The 12745-nt window shown below is 40.1% G+C and overlaps 2 protein-coding genes across 3 annotated transcripts in view; one reads left to right on the forward strand and one right to left on the reverse strand.

The window, feature by feature from the left end:
- Positions 1-12745, reverse strand: part of LOC110528894 (oocyte zinc finger protein XlCOF6-like) — a 680129-nt gene that overhangs the window by 105155 nt on the left and 562229 nt on the right. The window lies entirely within an intron of this gene.
- The window catches only part of LOC110495595 (zinc finger protein OZF-like), a 147679-nt gene that overhangs the window by 21304 nt on the left and 113630 nt on the right, over positions 1-12745 (forward strand). The window contains exon 6 of one of the 2 annotated variants that reach the window (XM_036951092.1): positions 5493-8408. The exons of the other annotated variant lie outside the window; for it this stretch is intronic. Coding sequence (XP_036806987.1) covers positions 5493-7972 — 2480 coding nt within the window. The 3' untranslated portion in view covers positions 7973-8408. Of the gene's footprint in view, positions 1-5492; positions 8409-12745 lie in introns of those variants that run through there. 2 annotated transcript variants of the gene reach the window in all.

Genomic DNA, 12745 nt, shown 5'->3' on the forward strand with positions numbered 1-12745 from the left:
TCCTGTTTGGATTTCTTCTCAGGTTTTTGCCTGCCATATGAGTTCTGTTATACTCACATACATCATTCAAACAGTTTTAGAAACTTCAGAGTGTTTTCTATCCAATACTAATAATAATATGCATATATTAGCATCTGGGGTATTGAGTTTGGGACAGTTTTCAACTGTGCTAACATAATTGCAAAAGTGTTTTCTAATGATAAACTTGGATTAGCTAACACAACATGCCATTGGATCACAGGAGTGATGGTTGCTGATAATGGGCCTCTGTACGCCTATGTAGATATTCCATAAAATATCTGCCGTTTCCAGCTACAATAGTCATTTACAGCAATAACAATGTCTTCACTGTATTTCTGATCAATTTGATGTTATTTTAATGGACAATCAATGTGCTTTTCTTTCAAAACAAGGACATTTCTAAGTGACCCCAAACTTTTGAACAGTAGTGTATATTTCATATGTTTCATACATAAAGTTGTAGAAACATCTCAAGGATGATCATTGGAAACAGGAAGCATCTGAACTCAATTTTGAGTCTGTCTTGTTCTTCTGTTTTTTGTGTTTTTTTTTAATAAATTTGCAAAAATCTCTAAACCTGTTTTAGCTTTGTCATTATGTCGGTGTGTAGATTGCTGAGGATATTTTTTTATTTAATTTTAGAAGAAGGCTGTTACGTACCAAAATGAGAAAAATGGGAAGGGGTCTGACAGTGCCCTCGGAAAGTATTCAGACCCCTTGACTTTTTCCACATTTTCTTATGTTACAGCCTTATTCTAAAATTGATTACATGTTTTTCCTCGTCAATCTACACACAATATCCCATAATGACATCACAATACCCCATAATGACATCACAATACCCCATAATGACATCACAATACCCCATAATGACATCACAATATCCCATAATGACAAAGCGAAAACAGGTTTTCAGAAATTCTTGCAAATCTAAAAACAAATGAAAAAAAATTGCTTATTTATGTTTTTAAGTTTTCAGACCCTTTGCTATGAGATTGTCCTTGAGATGTTTCTACAACTTGATTGGAGTCCACCTGTGGTAAATTCAATTGATTGGACTTGATTTGGACAGGCACACACCTGTCTATGTCAGGTCCCACATTTGACAGTGGATGTCAGAGTAAAAACCAAGCCATGAGGTCGATGGATTTGTCTGTAGAGCTCCGAGACAGGATTATGTCGGCACAGATCTGGGGACCGGTACCAACACATTTCTGCATTATTTAATGTCCCCAAGAACACAGAGGCCTCAGGGTGAAATATCTTAGTCATTACTTTAAACACACAAATTCTACTATCACCCTTGTGATGTTGAGTGGAGGATGGTATAGCTAATCATTTTCACGACTTTTGCCTCTTATTCGTTTTTGACTCCTACCCAGTTTTAGAATAGTTTGATTCCCCTTCCCATACAGCCTACTGAAATGAATACATACACTACCGTTGAAAAGTTTAGGGTCACTTAGAAATGTCCTTGTTTTTGAAAGAAAAGTATGTTTTTTTTGTCCATTAAAATAACATCAAATTGACCATTAATACAGTGTAGACGTTGTTAATGTTGTAAATGACTTGTAGCTGGAAACTGATGATTTTTTAAAATGGAGTATCTACATAGGTGTACAGAGGCCCATTATCAGCAACTATCACTCCTGTGTTCCAATGGCATGTTGTGTTAGCTAATCCAAGTTTATCATTTTAAAAGGCTAATTGATCATTACAAAACCCTTTTGCAATTATGTTAGCACAGCTGAAAACTGTGGTGCGGATTAAAGAAGCAATAATAACATTCCTTTTTTAGACTAGTTGAGTATCTGGGTCATTTGTCGGTTCGATTACAGGCTCAAAATGGCCAGAAACAAAGACCTTTCTTCTGAAAGTCGTCAGTCTATTCTTGTTCTGAGAAATGAAGGCTATTCCATGTGAGAAATTTCCAAGAAACTGAAGATCTCGTGCAGTTCTGTGTACCACTCCCTTCACAGAACAGTGCAAACTGGCTCTAACCAGAATAGCACAACTGGGCAAGAGGACAAGTATTTTAGAGTGTCTAGTTTGAGAAACAGACGTCTCACAAGTCCTCAACTGGCAGCTTCATTAAATAGTACCCGCAAAACACCAATCTCAATGTCAACAGTGAAGAGGCGACTCCGGGATGCTGGCCTTCTAGACACTATTCTGGTTAGAGACTGTTTGCTCTGTTCTGTGAAGAGAGTAGTACACAGCATTGTATGAGATCTTCAGCCGTTTCCAGCTACAATAGTCATTTACAACATTAACGATGTCTACACTGTATTTCTGATCACTTTGATTGGACAAAAAACGTGCTATTCTTTCAAAAACATGGACATTTGTAACTTTAGAATGTATTCATTTATTTCACCACTAATCGTAGTGTATTTAAAAAAAAAAAATGTTTAACCTTTATTTAACTTTCTTAGCATACTGGTTATTGTCCGGAATTTCCGATGACTGACATGCCCAAAGTAAACTGCCCAGAAGCTAGGATATGCATATACTTGATAGCATTGGATAGAAAACAGTTTCTAAAGCTGTTAAAATAATGTCTGTGGGTATAACAGAACTGATATGCCTTGAGAAAAATCCATCTGGAATATTTCTTTTTTGAGGTCACCGGTTTTTTCAATGCTTGCCTATGGGATTTTCAAATAGATAGGACCCAGATTGCAGTTCCTATGGCTTCCACTAGATGTCAACAGTCTTTAGAAAGGGTTTCATGCTTGTTTTTTGAAAAATGATAATCGCATGGTATGCTTTCTCCGTAAAGCCTTTTTCAAATCTGACAACGCAGTTGGATTAATAAGAAGCTTTTAAATGATGTAAGACACTTCTATTTTCATGAATGTTTAATATTCCGATTTTTGTATTTTGAATTTCGCGCTCTGCAATTTCACCGGATGTTGTCGTAGGTGTCCTGCTAGCGTTTGGACATAGGCAAGTCAGTTAAGAACAAATTCTTATTTTCAATGATGGCCTAGGAACATTGGGTTAACTGCCTTGTTCAGGGGCAGAACGACAGATTTTTACCTTGTCAGCTTGGGGATTCGATCTTGCAGCCTTTCGGTTGCTCTAACCACTCTGCTCTGTCACCCGGTATGGCCAGAAGAGGACTGGTCACCACTCAGCCTGGTTCCTCTCTCGGTTTCTTCCTGCTTTCTAGGGAGTTTTTTTGTGGCCACTGTGCTTCTACATCTGCATTGCTTGCTCTTTGGGGATTTTAGGCTGGGTGTCTGTTAACCTCTCTGGGACCGTTTGGGACGCGAGCGTCCCACCTTTCAACTGCCAGTGAAACTGCAGGGTGCCAAATTTAAAACAACAGAAATCCCATAATTAATATTTAATAAGTATTTTACACCATTTTAAAGATAAAATTCTCGTTAATCCAACCACAGTGTCCGATTTCAAAAACATGTCAAACGATGTTTAGAATCAATCTTTAGGGTGTTTTTAACATAAATCTTCATTAATGTTCCAACCGGACAATTCCTTTGTCTGTACAAATGAAGTGGAACGTAGCTACCTTTCACGTGAGCGCGCCAGACCAAGGCTGTGGCACTCTGCCAGACCACTCACTCATAGAGCCCTTATGAGCCCCTCCTTTAGAGTAGAATCCTCAAAACAGGTTCTAAATACTGTTGACATCTAGTGGAAGCCTTGGGAAGTTAAAAATAACTAACATCACACGGTATCTTCAATAGGAGCTGAGTTGAATAACTACAAACCTCAGATTTCCCACTTCCTGGTAGGATTTTTCTCAGGATTTTGCCTGCCATATGAGTTATTTTATACTCACAGACATCATTCAAACAGTTTTAGAAACTTCAGATTGTTTTCTATCCAAATGTTCTATTTATATGCATATTCTAGGTTTTTCGGCTGAGTAGCAGGCAGCTTAATTTGGGCACGTTTTTCATCCAAGCTACCCAATACTGCCCCCTACCCCAAAGAAGTTAACTTCACTGGGGTAGGGGGCAGCATTTGGAATTTTGGATGAAAAGCGTGCCCAAATTAAACTACCTGCTACTTGGGCCCATAAGCTAGGATATGCATATAATTAGTCGATTTGGATAGAAAACACTGTTAAAACAATGTCTGAGTATAACATAACAGATATGGCAGGCGAAAACCAGAGGAAAATCCAACCAGGAAGTACTATTATTTTGGCTGTTTTTCCATTGAAAGCCTATCCACCATACAAAGACTTAGGACCCAGTGGAAATCTGTCTTCCTCAACATGTGACCAGTCTTTAGGCATTGTTTCAGATCTCTATGGCTTCCTCAACACGTGACCAGTTTTTAGGCATTGTTTCAGGCTTTTACTCTGAAAAATGAGGGAGATACACCGCTTTCAATGAGAGGACAGTGGAAATTTCATCCATATGAGCCAGGCACGTGATCGAGAGCGCGCATTTCTTGTTTACCTTTTTCCATTGACGAAGCTTTTGTCCGGTTGAAATATTATTGATTATTTTTGACAAAAGCAACCTGAAGATTGATTTTAAACATCGTTTGACATGTTTCTACCATCTTTTATTGTACTTTATGACTTTTCGAGAGTGCGCATTGTGCCTTTGGATTTCTGAACTAAACGCACCAACAAAACGGAGGTATTTGGACATAAAGATGAACTTTATCGAACAAAACAAACATTTGTTGTCGAACATGGAGACCTGGGAGTGCCACCAGATGAAGATCATCAAAGGTAAGTGATTAATTTTAATGCTATTTCTGACTTTTGTGAAGCTCTCCTTTGTTGGAAAATGGCTGTATGGGTTTCTGTGTCTAGTCGCTGACCTAACATAATCGCAAAGTGTGCTTTCGCCGTAAAGCCGTTTTGAAATCTGACACAGCGGTTGCATTAAGGAGAAGTTTATCTGTATTCGTATGTTTAACACTTGTATCATTTATCAATGTTTATGATGAGTATTTCTGTTTTTTGATGTGGCTCTCTTTACTTTCATCGGATGTTTGTTTGAGACAATGCATTTCTGAACACAACACACCAATTTCAAATGAGGTTTTTGGACATAAATATGAACTTTATCGAACAAAACACACATTTATTGTGTAACATGAAGTCCTGTGAGTGCCATCTGATGAAGATCATCAAAGGTTAGTGATTAATTGAATCGCTATTTCTGACTTTTATGAGACCTCTCCTTGGCTGGAAAATGTCTGTTTGGTTTTCTGTGACTAGGTGCTGACCTAACATAATCGTTTGGTGTGCTTTCGCCATGAAGCCTATTTGAAATTTAACACTGTGGCTGGATTTACAAGATGTTTATCTTTAAAATGGTGTAAAATACTTGTATGTTTGAGGAATTTTTCATTATGGGATTTGAACCAGACAGGTTAAGCACTTTGTGACAACTACTGATGTAAAAAGGGCTCCATAAAATACATTTGATTAACATGTATATCACACCAACTGACTGTTTCTTCTGATGTTCACACAGGATACCATGTTGAGACATTCTCTACATCCAGAGAGCAACAGCAGGAAGATCAGAGAGCTAAGAGGTCTCATCACTGCCCACATTGTGAAAAGATTTTCCCATTTCTATCAAAGCTAAAAATACACCTAAAAATACACACAGGAGAGAAGCCTTACTCCTGCTCTGACTGTGGAAAATGCTTCAAAACATCAACGGTGCTAAAACTTCATCAGAGAACACATACAGGAGAGAAGCCTTTCTACTGCCCTGACTGTGGAACTCGTTTCTCTCAACTTTCCCACTTAAAATCACATGAACGTCTACATACAGGGGAGAAGCCATACTCCTGCTCTGACTGTGGAAAACGTTTTAAAACATTATATGACCTAAAAGTTCACCAGAGAACACACACAGGAGAGAAGCCTTATGTCTGCTCTGACTGTGGAAAATGCTTCACAACATCAACTCATCTAAAAGTTCATCAGAGAACTCACACAGGAGAGAAGCCTTATTACTGCTCTGACTGTGGAAAATGTTTTAAAACATCAAATGAGCTAAAAGTTCATCAGACAACACACACAGGAGAGAAGCCTTTCTTCTGCCCTGACTGTGGAACTAGTTTCTCTCAAGTTTCCCACTTAAAATCACATGAACGTATACATACAGGGGAGAAGCCATACTCCTGCTCTGACTGTGGAAAATGTTTTAAAACATTATATGAGCTAAAAGTTCATCAGAGAACACACACAGGAGAGAAGCCTTACTCCTGCTCTGACTGTGGAAAATGCTTCACAACATCAACTCATTTAAAAGTTCATCAGAGAACACACACAGGAGAGAAGCCTTATTACTGCTCTGACTGTGGAAAATGTTTTAAAACATCAAATGAGCTAAAAGTTCATCAGGCAACACACACAGGAGAGAAGCCTTATTATTGCTCTGACTGTGGAAAACGTTTTAAAACAACAACTCAGCTAAAGGTTCACCAGAGGACTCACACAGGAGAGAAGCCTTACTCCTGCTCTGACTGTGGGGCGAGTTTCTCTCATCTGGGCACCTTAAAAACACACCAACTTATACACACAGGAGTGAAGCCTTACGTATGCTCTGAATGTGGAAAATGCTTCAAAACATCAACTGAGCTAAAAGTTCATCAGAGAACACACACAGGAGAGAAGCCGTATTTCTGCTCTGACTGTGGAACTAGCTTCTCTAAATTTTCCCACTTAAAAACACATGAACGTATACATACAGGAGAGAAGCCTTTCTTCTGCTCTGACTGTGGGGCGAGTTTCTCTCATCTGGGCACCTTAAAAACACACCAACGTATACACACAGGAGTGAAGCCTTATTCCTGCTCTGACTGTGGAAAATGTTTTAAAACATCAAATGAGCTAAAAGTTCATCAGACAACACACACAGGAGAGAAGCCTTTCTTCTGCCCTGACTGTGGAACTAGTTTCTCTCAACTTTCCCACTTAAAATCACATGAACGTCTACATACAGGGGAGAAGCCATACTCCTGCTCTGACTGTGGAAAATGTTTCAAAACATTATATGAGCTAAAAGTTCACCAGAGAACACACACAGGAGAGAAGCCTTACTCCTGCTCTGACTGTGGAAAATGCTTCACAACATCAACTCATCTAAAAGTTCATCAGAGAACACACACAGGAGAGAAGCCTTATTACTGCTCTGACTGTGGAAAACGTTTTAAAACATCAAATGAGCTAAAAGTTCATCAGACAACACACACAGGAGAGAAGCCGTATTACTGCTCTGACTGTGGAAAAGGTTTTAAAACATCAACTCAGCTAAAAGTTCATCAGAAGACTCACACAGGAGAGAAGCCTTTCTTCTGCTCTGACTGTGGGGTGAGTTTCTCTCATCTGGGCACCTTAAAAACACACCAACTTATACACACTGGTGAGAAGCCTTACATCTGCTCTGACTGTGGGAAATGCTTCAAAACATCAACTGAGCTAAAAGTTCATCAGAAGACTCACACAGGAGAGAAGCCGTATTACTGCTCTGAGTGTGGAACTAGTTTCTCTAAATTTTCCCACTTAAAAACACATGAACGTATACATACAGGAGAGAAGCCTTACGTCTGCTCTGACTGCGGAAAATGCTTCACAACATCAACTCATCTAAAAGTTCATCAGAGAACACACACAGGAGAGAAGCCTTATTACTGCTCTGACTGTGGGAAATGTTTTAAAACATCAAATGAGCTAAAAGTTCACCAGCGGACACACACAGGAGAGAAGCCTTTCTTCTGCCCTGACTGTGTTAAAGGTTTTAAAACATCAACTCAGCTCAAAGTTCATCAGAGGACTCACACAGGAGAGAAGCCTTTCTTCTGCTCTGACTGTGGGGCGAGTTTCTCTCATCTGGGCACCTTAAAAACACACCAACTTATACACACTGGTGAGACTTATACCCACCGCCTTACGTCTGCTCTGACTGTGGAAAATGCTTCAAAACATCAACTGAGCTAAAAGTTAATCAGAGAACACACGCAGGAGAGAAGCCATATTACTGCTCTGACTGTGGAACTAGCTTCTCTAAATTTTCCCACTTAAAAACACGTATACAATGGGGCAAAAAGGCATTTAGTCAGCCACCAATTGTGCAAGTTCTCCCACTTAAAAAGATGAGAGAGGCCTGTAATTTTCATCATAGGTACACTTCAACTATGACAGACAAAATGAGAAAACAAAGTCCAGAAAATCACATTGTAGGATTTTTAATGAATTTATTTGCAAATTATGGTGGAAAATAAGTATTTCTATGTCTATTGTGCACGTTCCCTAAACTTGAGACATCTGTGACATTGTGTGTCCTTTTATTGTCCCCCAGCACAAGGCGCACCTGTGTAATGATATTGCTGTTTTATCAGCTTCTTGATATGCCACACCTGTTAGGTGGATGGATTATCTTGACAAAGGCTGAAATGCTCACTAACAAGGATATAAACAAGGTTGTGCACAACATTTGAGAGAAATTAGCTTTTTGTGCATATGGAACATTGCTGGAATGTTTTTTATTTCAGCTCATGAAACCAACACTTTACATGTTTAGTTTATATTTTAGTTCAGTTTTTATTGGTAGGCCAATGTAATGTAACCTAACATACAAATGGAGTGGAATGGATGTTTTTGTCATATATAATACGTTTTGCTCTGAGACCAGGTTGTCCCTCTGCAGTATTCTGTGTGAAGGAGCTAGTAGACACTTTTTTATTGAACCTTTATTTAACTAGGCAAGTCAGTTAAGAACAAATTCTTATTTACAATGATGGCCTAGGAACAGTGGGTTAACTGCCTTGTTCAGAGGCAGAACAACAGATTTGTTCCTTTTCAGCTCAGGGATTCGATCAAGCAACCTACTGGTTACTGACCCAACGCTCTAACCACTAGGCAACCTTCCGCCCCTAACATGTATCAGATAGAGATGATCACTTTTCACCATTAGTTTGGGGGGATTCTTTTACAACTTTGTTTAATGATACACAGTTTATGAAATTAATCCATGTGTTTATTAATTGTCTTTAAAACTAGATGAGTTATTTTAGTTACTGATCATGAATGTGTTTTGATAATTGAAGCAAACTTTATTGATCTGCCAATGAGAAATAGAGTTACATGAATATGTACTGGTCAACCTCTTCTTCTCTTTAGTATTCAGTTCTTCATATTAGATCTGACAGTATGAATGGTTCTTATGGTTGTATTCAGTTCTTCATATTAGATCTGACAGTATGAATGGTTCTTATGGGCTGAGTGCCTGGAGTGTTTTTGTATGACTACAGTCAGGAGTTCTCTCTGACCCTGTGATGTCACCAGCATATTAAGTACATTCATCTTAAGATAGCCAGGTGAGACAACCACATGTCACAGTAAACACATTTCTCCTCAATTAGTCAGTTTCACATTATTATTATTTGTATTTTGGTGGGGGGATACTCTTTAAAGACGAAGGGTTTCGGACCTTTTGGGGCAGATGGGCAGGGACTCTGCTGTCCTAGCATCAGAGGGAAGCTGGTGCCACCATTGGGGTGCCAGGACAGAGAAGTGCTTTGACTGGGCTGAGAGGGAGCTTGACCTCCTGTAGCAGTGGGACGGCCATGAGACCAGAGGTGGCAGAACTGAGTGCACGGGTTGGGATACAGGGTTTGAGCCTGAAGGTAGAGATGTGGCAGTTCCTCTTGCTGCACCGTAAGTAAACACCATTGTCTTGTAGTGGATGTGAGCTTCGGCTGGACGCCAGTGGAATGTACGGAGGAGCAGGGTGACATGGTGGAACTTGGGAAGGTTAAACACCCAGACGGACTGCAGTGTTCTAGATAAGTTCAATGGCGACCCATCATTCAGGACAGGTGAGCCACCTGTTTTGAGCCCCACAGTTATAGCGATAAAGTGTGAAAAAAATGATCTGTTTGCAACCAATGTAAAAAAAACATTTATAATTGAGTTATTAATAAATCCACAAACAAAAATGGTCTCTTTTGTTTTCTTGAGTAAGGCAGCTCCAAAATGCAGGTGTTTCAGCCTAGCTCATTGCCTTCTGTGGAGGTGGGGCAAGCCAGCAGAAAATACGGAGCGTTGTGCCGTGATTGGCTCAGTGTTCTGTCATTCATGGGGACAATACGTCACTGCCAAGTCTAAGGGTAGAAATTGAAAATTCAAGCTCCTTGGGTGCTGTCATAGAGTTACATTAGAAGTGCCCATCCATGAAGGCTCAAGGTCATTGTCCACAGATAAAGTAACGTTAAATCATGTGATATCTACAGTCGCTTTGATTGGACTGATCATGTCAACATCATACTTTCAAAATCTGAGCTAGCAGTCATCATCATGAATCAAGTTGACAATCTACTGGCAAATCCTTTTTAATCTTTGTCATATGAAGAGAAATAATGAGACATTTTAGATAAAATGTATCGGTGCTCATCGGTCATTGGACATAAACATCACACAACAAATTGCAAATTCAACAATGAGTGGTTTGGAAGGAATCAGTGGCAAACTGCAAGCATTGCAAAGCAATCATTAGCCTGCTATTCAGTGGAGTGGCTGTGTGGTCCCAAGTCTAAGATTAAGGGGTTATTTTCCTAGTTTAAATTGGTAAACATTCAACATTGGCCATGCTGTCAATGAAGCTTGATTTGTGCCGCGCTCAAAACAACATAACTCAGTACTTCAAAATCTTACTTGAGTGAGTTCAATACAACTGGGAACTCAGAGAGAAACAAGCTACGACTGGGAAAATACGTTTTGAACTTTCATCCAACTCGGAATTGTAAATTGGGAACTCGGCCCTCTTTCTACAGTTACGACCTGAAGATCACTGACGTCATCATTTTTTTCCTGAGTTTCCAGTTGTCTTGAAAGCACCATAAATCCAGAGAATGACAGACTTTGCTGACAAAGTTTGATGACAAAATATGCCCACAAATTACTGCCGCGCCACCTTCCTGTTCAAGTGAGCACAGCACAACAAGGTGAGTCCAAAAATGTCTTGTATGCTGGTGCATAAATTATGTAATATGCCAGGGAGATGTGAATACTGTAGCTAAGAAAGTAATACTAAGTCTATGTTGTGTAGTAAGATCTCAGTAGCCTATGTGCCTCACCCTAATAATTTGGTCTATTTTCACCTCTTAATTTTGCCTACTGTTCTGACTTGGTGGTTCACATGTAGCCAATAACCTGTTTTAGAGTCATCATTGAATATTGTAAGGGTTTTCATTATCTGCTTATATGCCCCTTTATTTATCCTACGGTTCTGACTTGGCGTACAGGGAGAACACTGTAAGAACGGCCCATGTTCTGAATTTTGTCGCTTTGCATTTCAAAAGGGCTGCACAAATAGTTATATTGAATATGTCCGTCATAGCTCGCTCATTGATGTCTTAATCGAAATTACGGATTACCTCTTATCCGCTTTTCGTCCCCTTATGCCATAGTTTGAACATCTCAATTGTCAGTAGAAACCACATTTGTTTAAGCAAGTCAGCCATGTTATTTTAAAAGGCAGTAAATGAGGCCTAATGAACTGTTTTGATGACAGACAAGGCTCCGCTGATAGCCAGGTGTAGCAGTGTTAAATTGTTGGGACTATGCTGTTGGGTCCTAACAGTTTGTGGGCACTGTTATAGTGCAATTAATGTATTGTTTAGTGGCTTTTCTGGCATGCATCCCACTTTAATTATTTATTTATTTAACTAGGTAAGTCAGTTAAGAACAAATTCTTATTTACAATTAAGGCCTTCCCCAGCCAAACCCGGAATATGCTGGGCCAATTGTGCGCTTCCTTTTGGGACTCTTAATCATGGCCGGATGTGATTGAGCCTGGTTTCGAACCAGGGACTGTAGTGATACCTCTTGCACTGAGATGCAGTGCCTATGACCGCTGCGCCACTCGGGAGCCCTTCAAATGTTTGTGCCTAACGTGGGGCAGGAGTTTGACGGCACAAGCAGGGATCCCAGCCAACAGAGATGTTTTTCTACTCTTCTCCAGATCTGTGCCTCACCACAAACCTGTCTCGAAGCTCAACAGAGATGTTTTTCTACTCTTCTCCAGATCTGTGCCTCGCCACAAACCTCTCGAAGCTCAACAGAGATGTTTTTCTACTCTTCTCCAGATCTGTGCCTCGCCACAAACCTCTCGAAGCTCAACAGAGATGTTTTTCTACTCTTCTCCAGATCTGTGCCTCGCCACAAACCTCTCGAAGCTCAACAGAGATGTTTTTCTACTCTTCTCCAGATCTGTGCCTTGCCACAAACCTCTCGAAGCTCAACAGAGATGTTTTTCTACTCTTCTCCAGATCTGTGCCTCGCCACAAACCTCTCGAAGCTCAACAGAGATGTTTTTCTACTCTTCTCCAGATCTGTGCCTCGCCACAAACCTCTCGAAGCTCAACAGAGATGTTTTTCTACTCTTCTCCAGATCTGTGCCTCGCCACAAACCTCTCGAAGCTCAACAGAGATGTTTTTCTACTCTTCTCCAGATCTGTGCCTCGCCACAAACCTGTCTCGAAGCTCAACAGAGATGTTTTTCTACTCTTCTCCAGATCTGTGCCTCGCCACAAACCTGTCTCGAAGCTCAACAGAGATGTTTTTCTACTCTTCTCCAGATCTGTGCCTCGCCACAAACCTCTCGAAGCTCAACAGAGATGTTTTTCTACTCTTCTCCAGATCTGTGCCTCGCCACAAACCTGTCTCGAAGCTCAACAGAGATGTTTTTCTACTCTTCTCCAGATCTGTGCC

Source organism: Oncorhynchus mykiss, chromosome 18, assembly GCF_013265735.2.
Source record: "Oncorhynchus mykiss isolate Arlee chromosome 18, USDA_OmykA_1.1, whole genome shotgun sequence".
Lineage (NCBI taxonomy): Eukaryota > Metazoa > Chordata > Actinopteri > Salmoniformes > Salmonidae > Oncorhynchus > Oncorhynchus mykiss.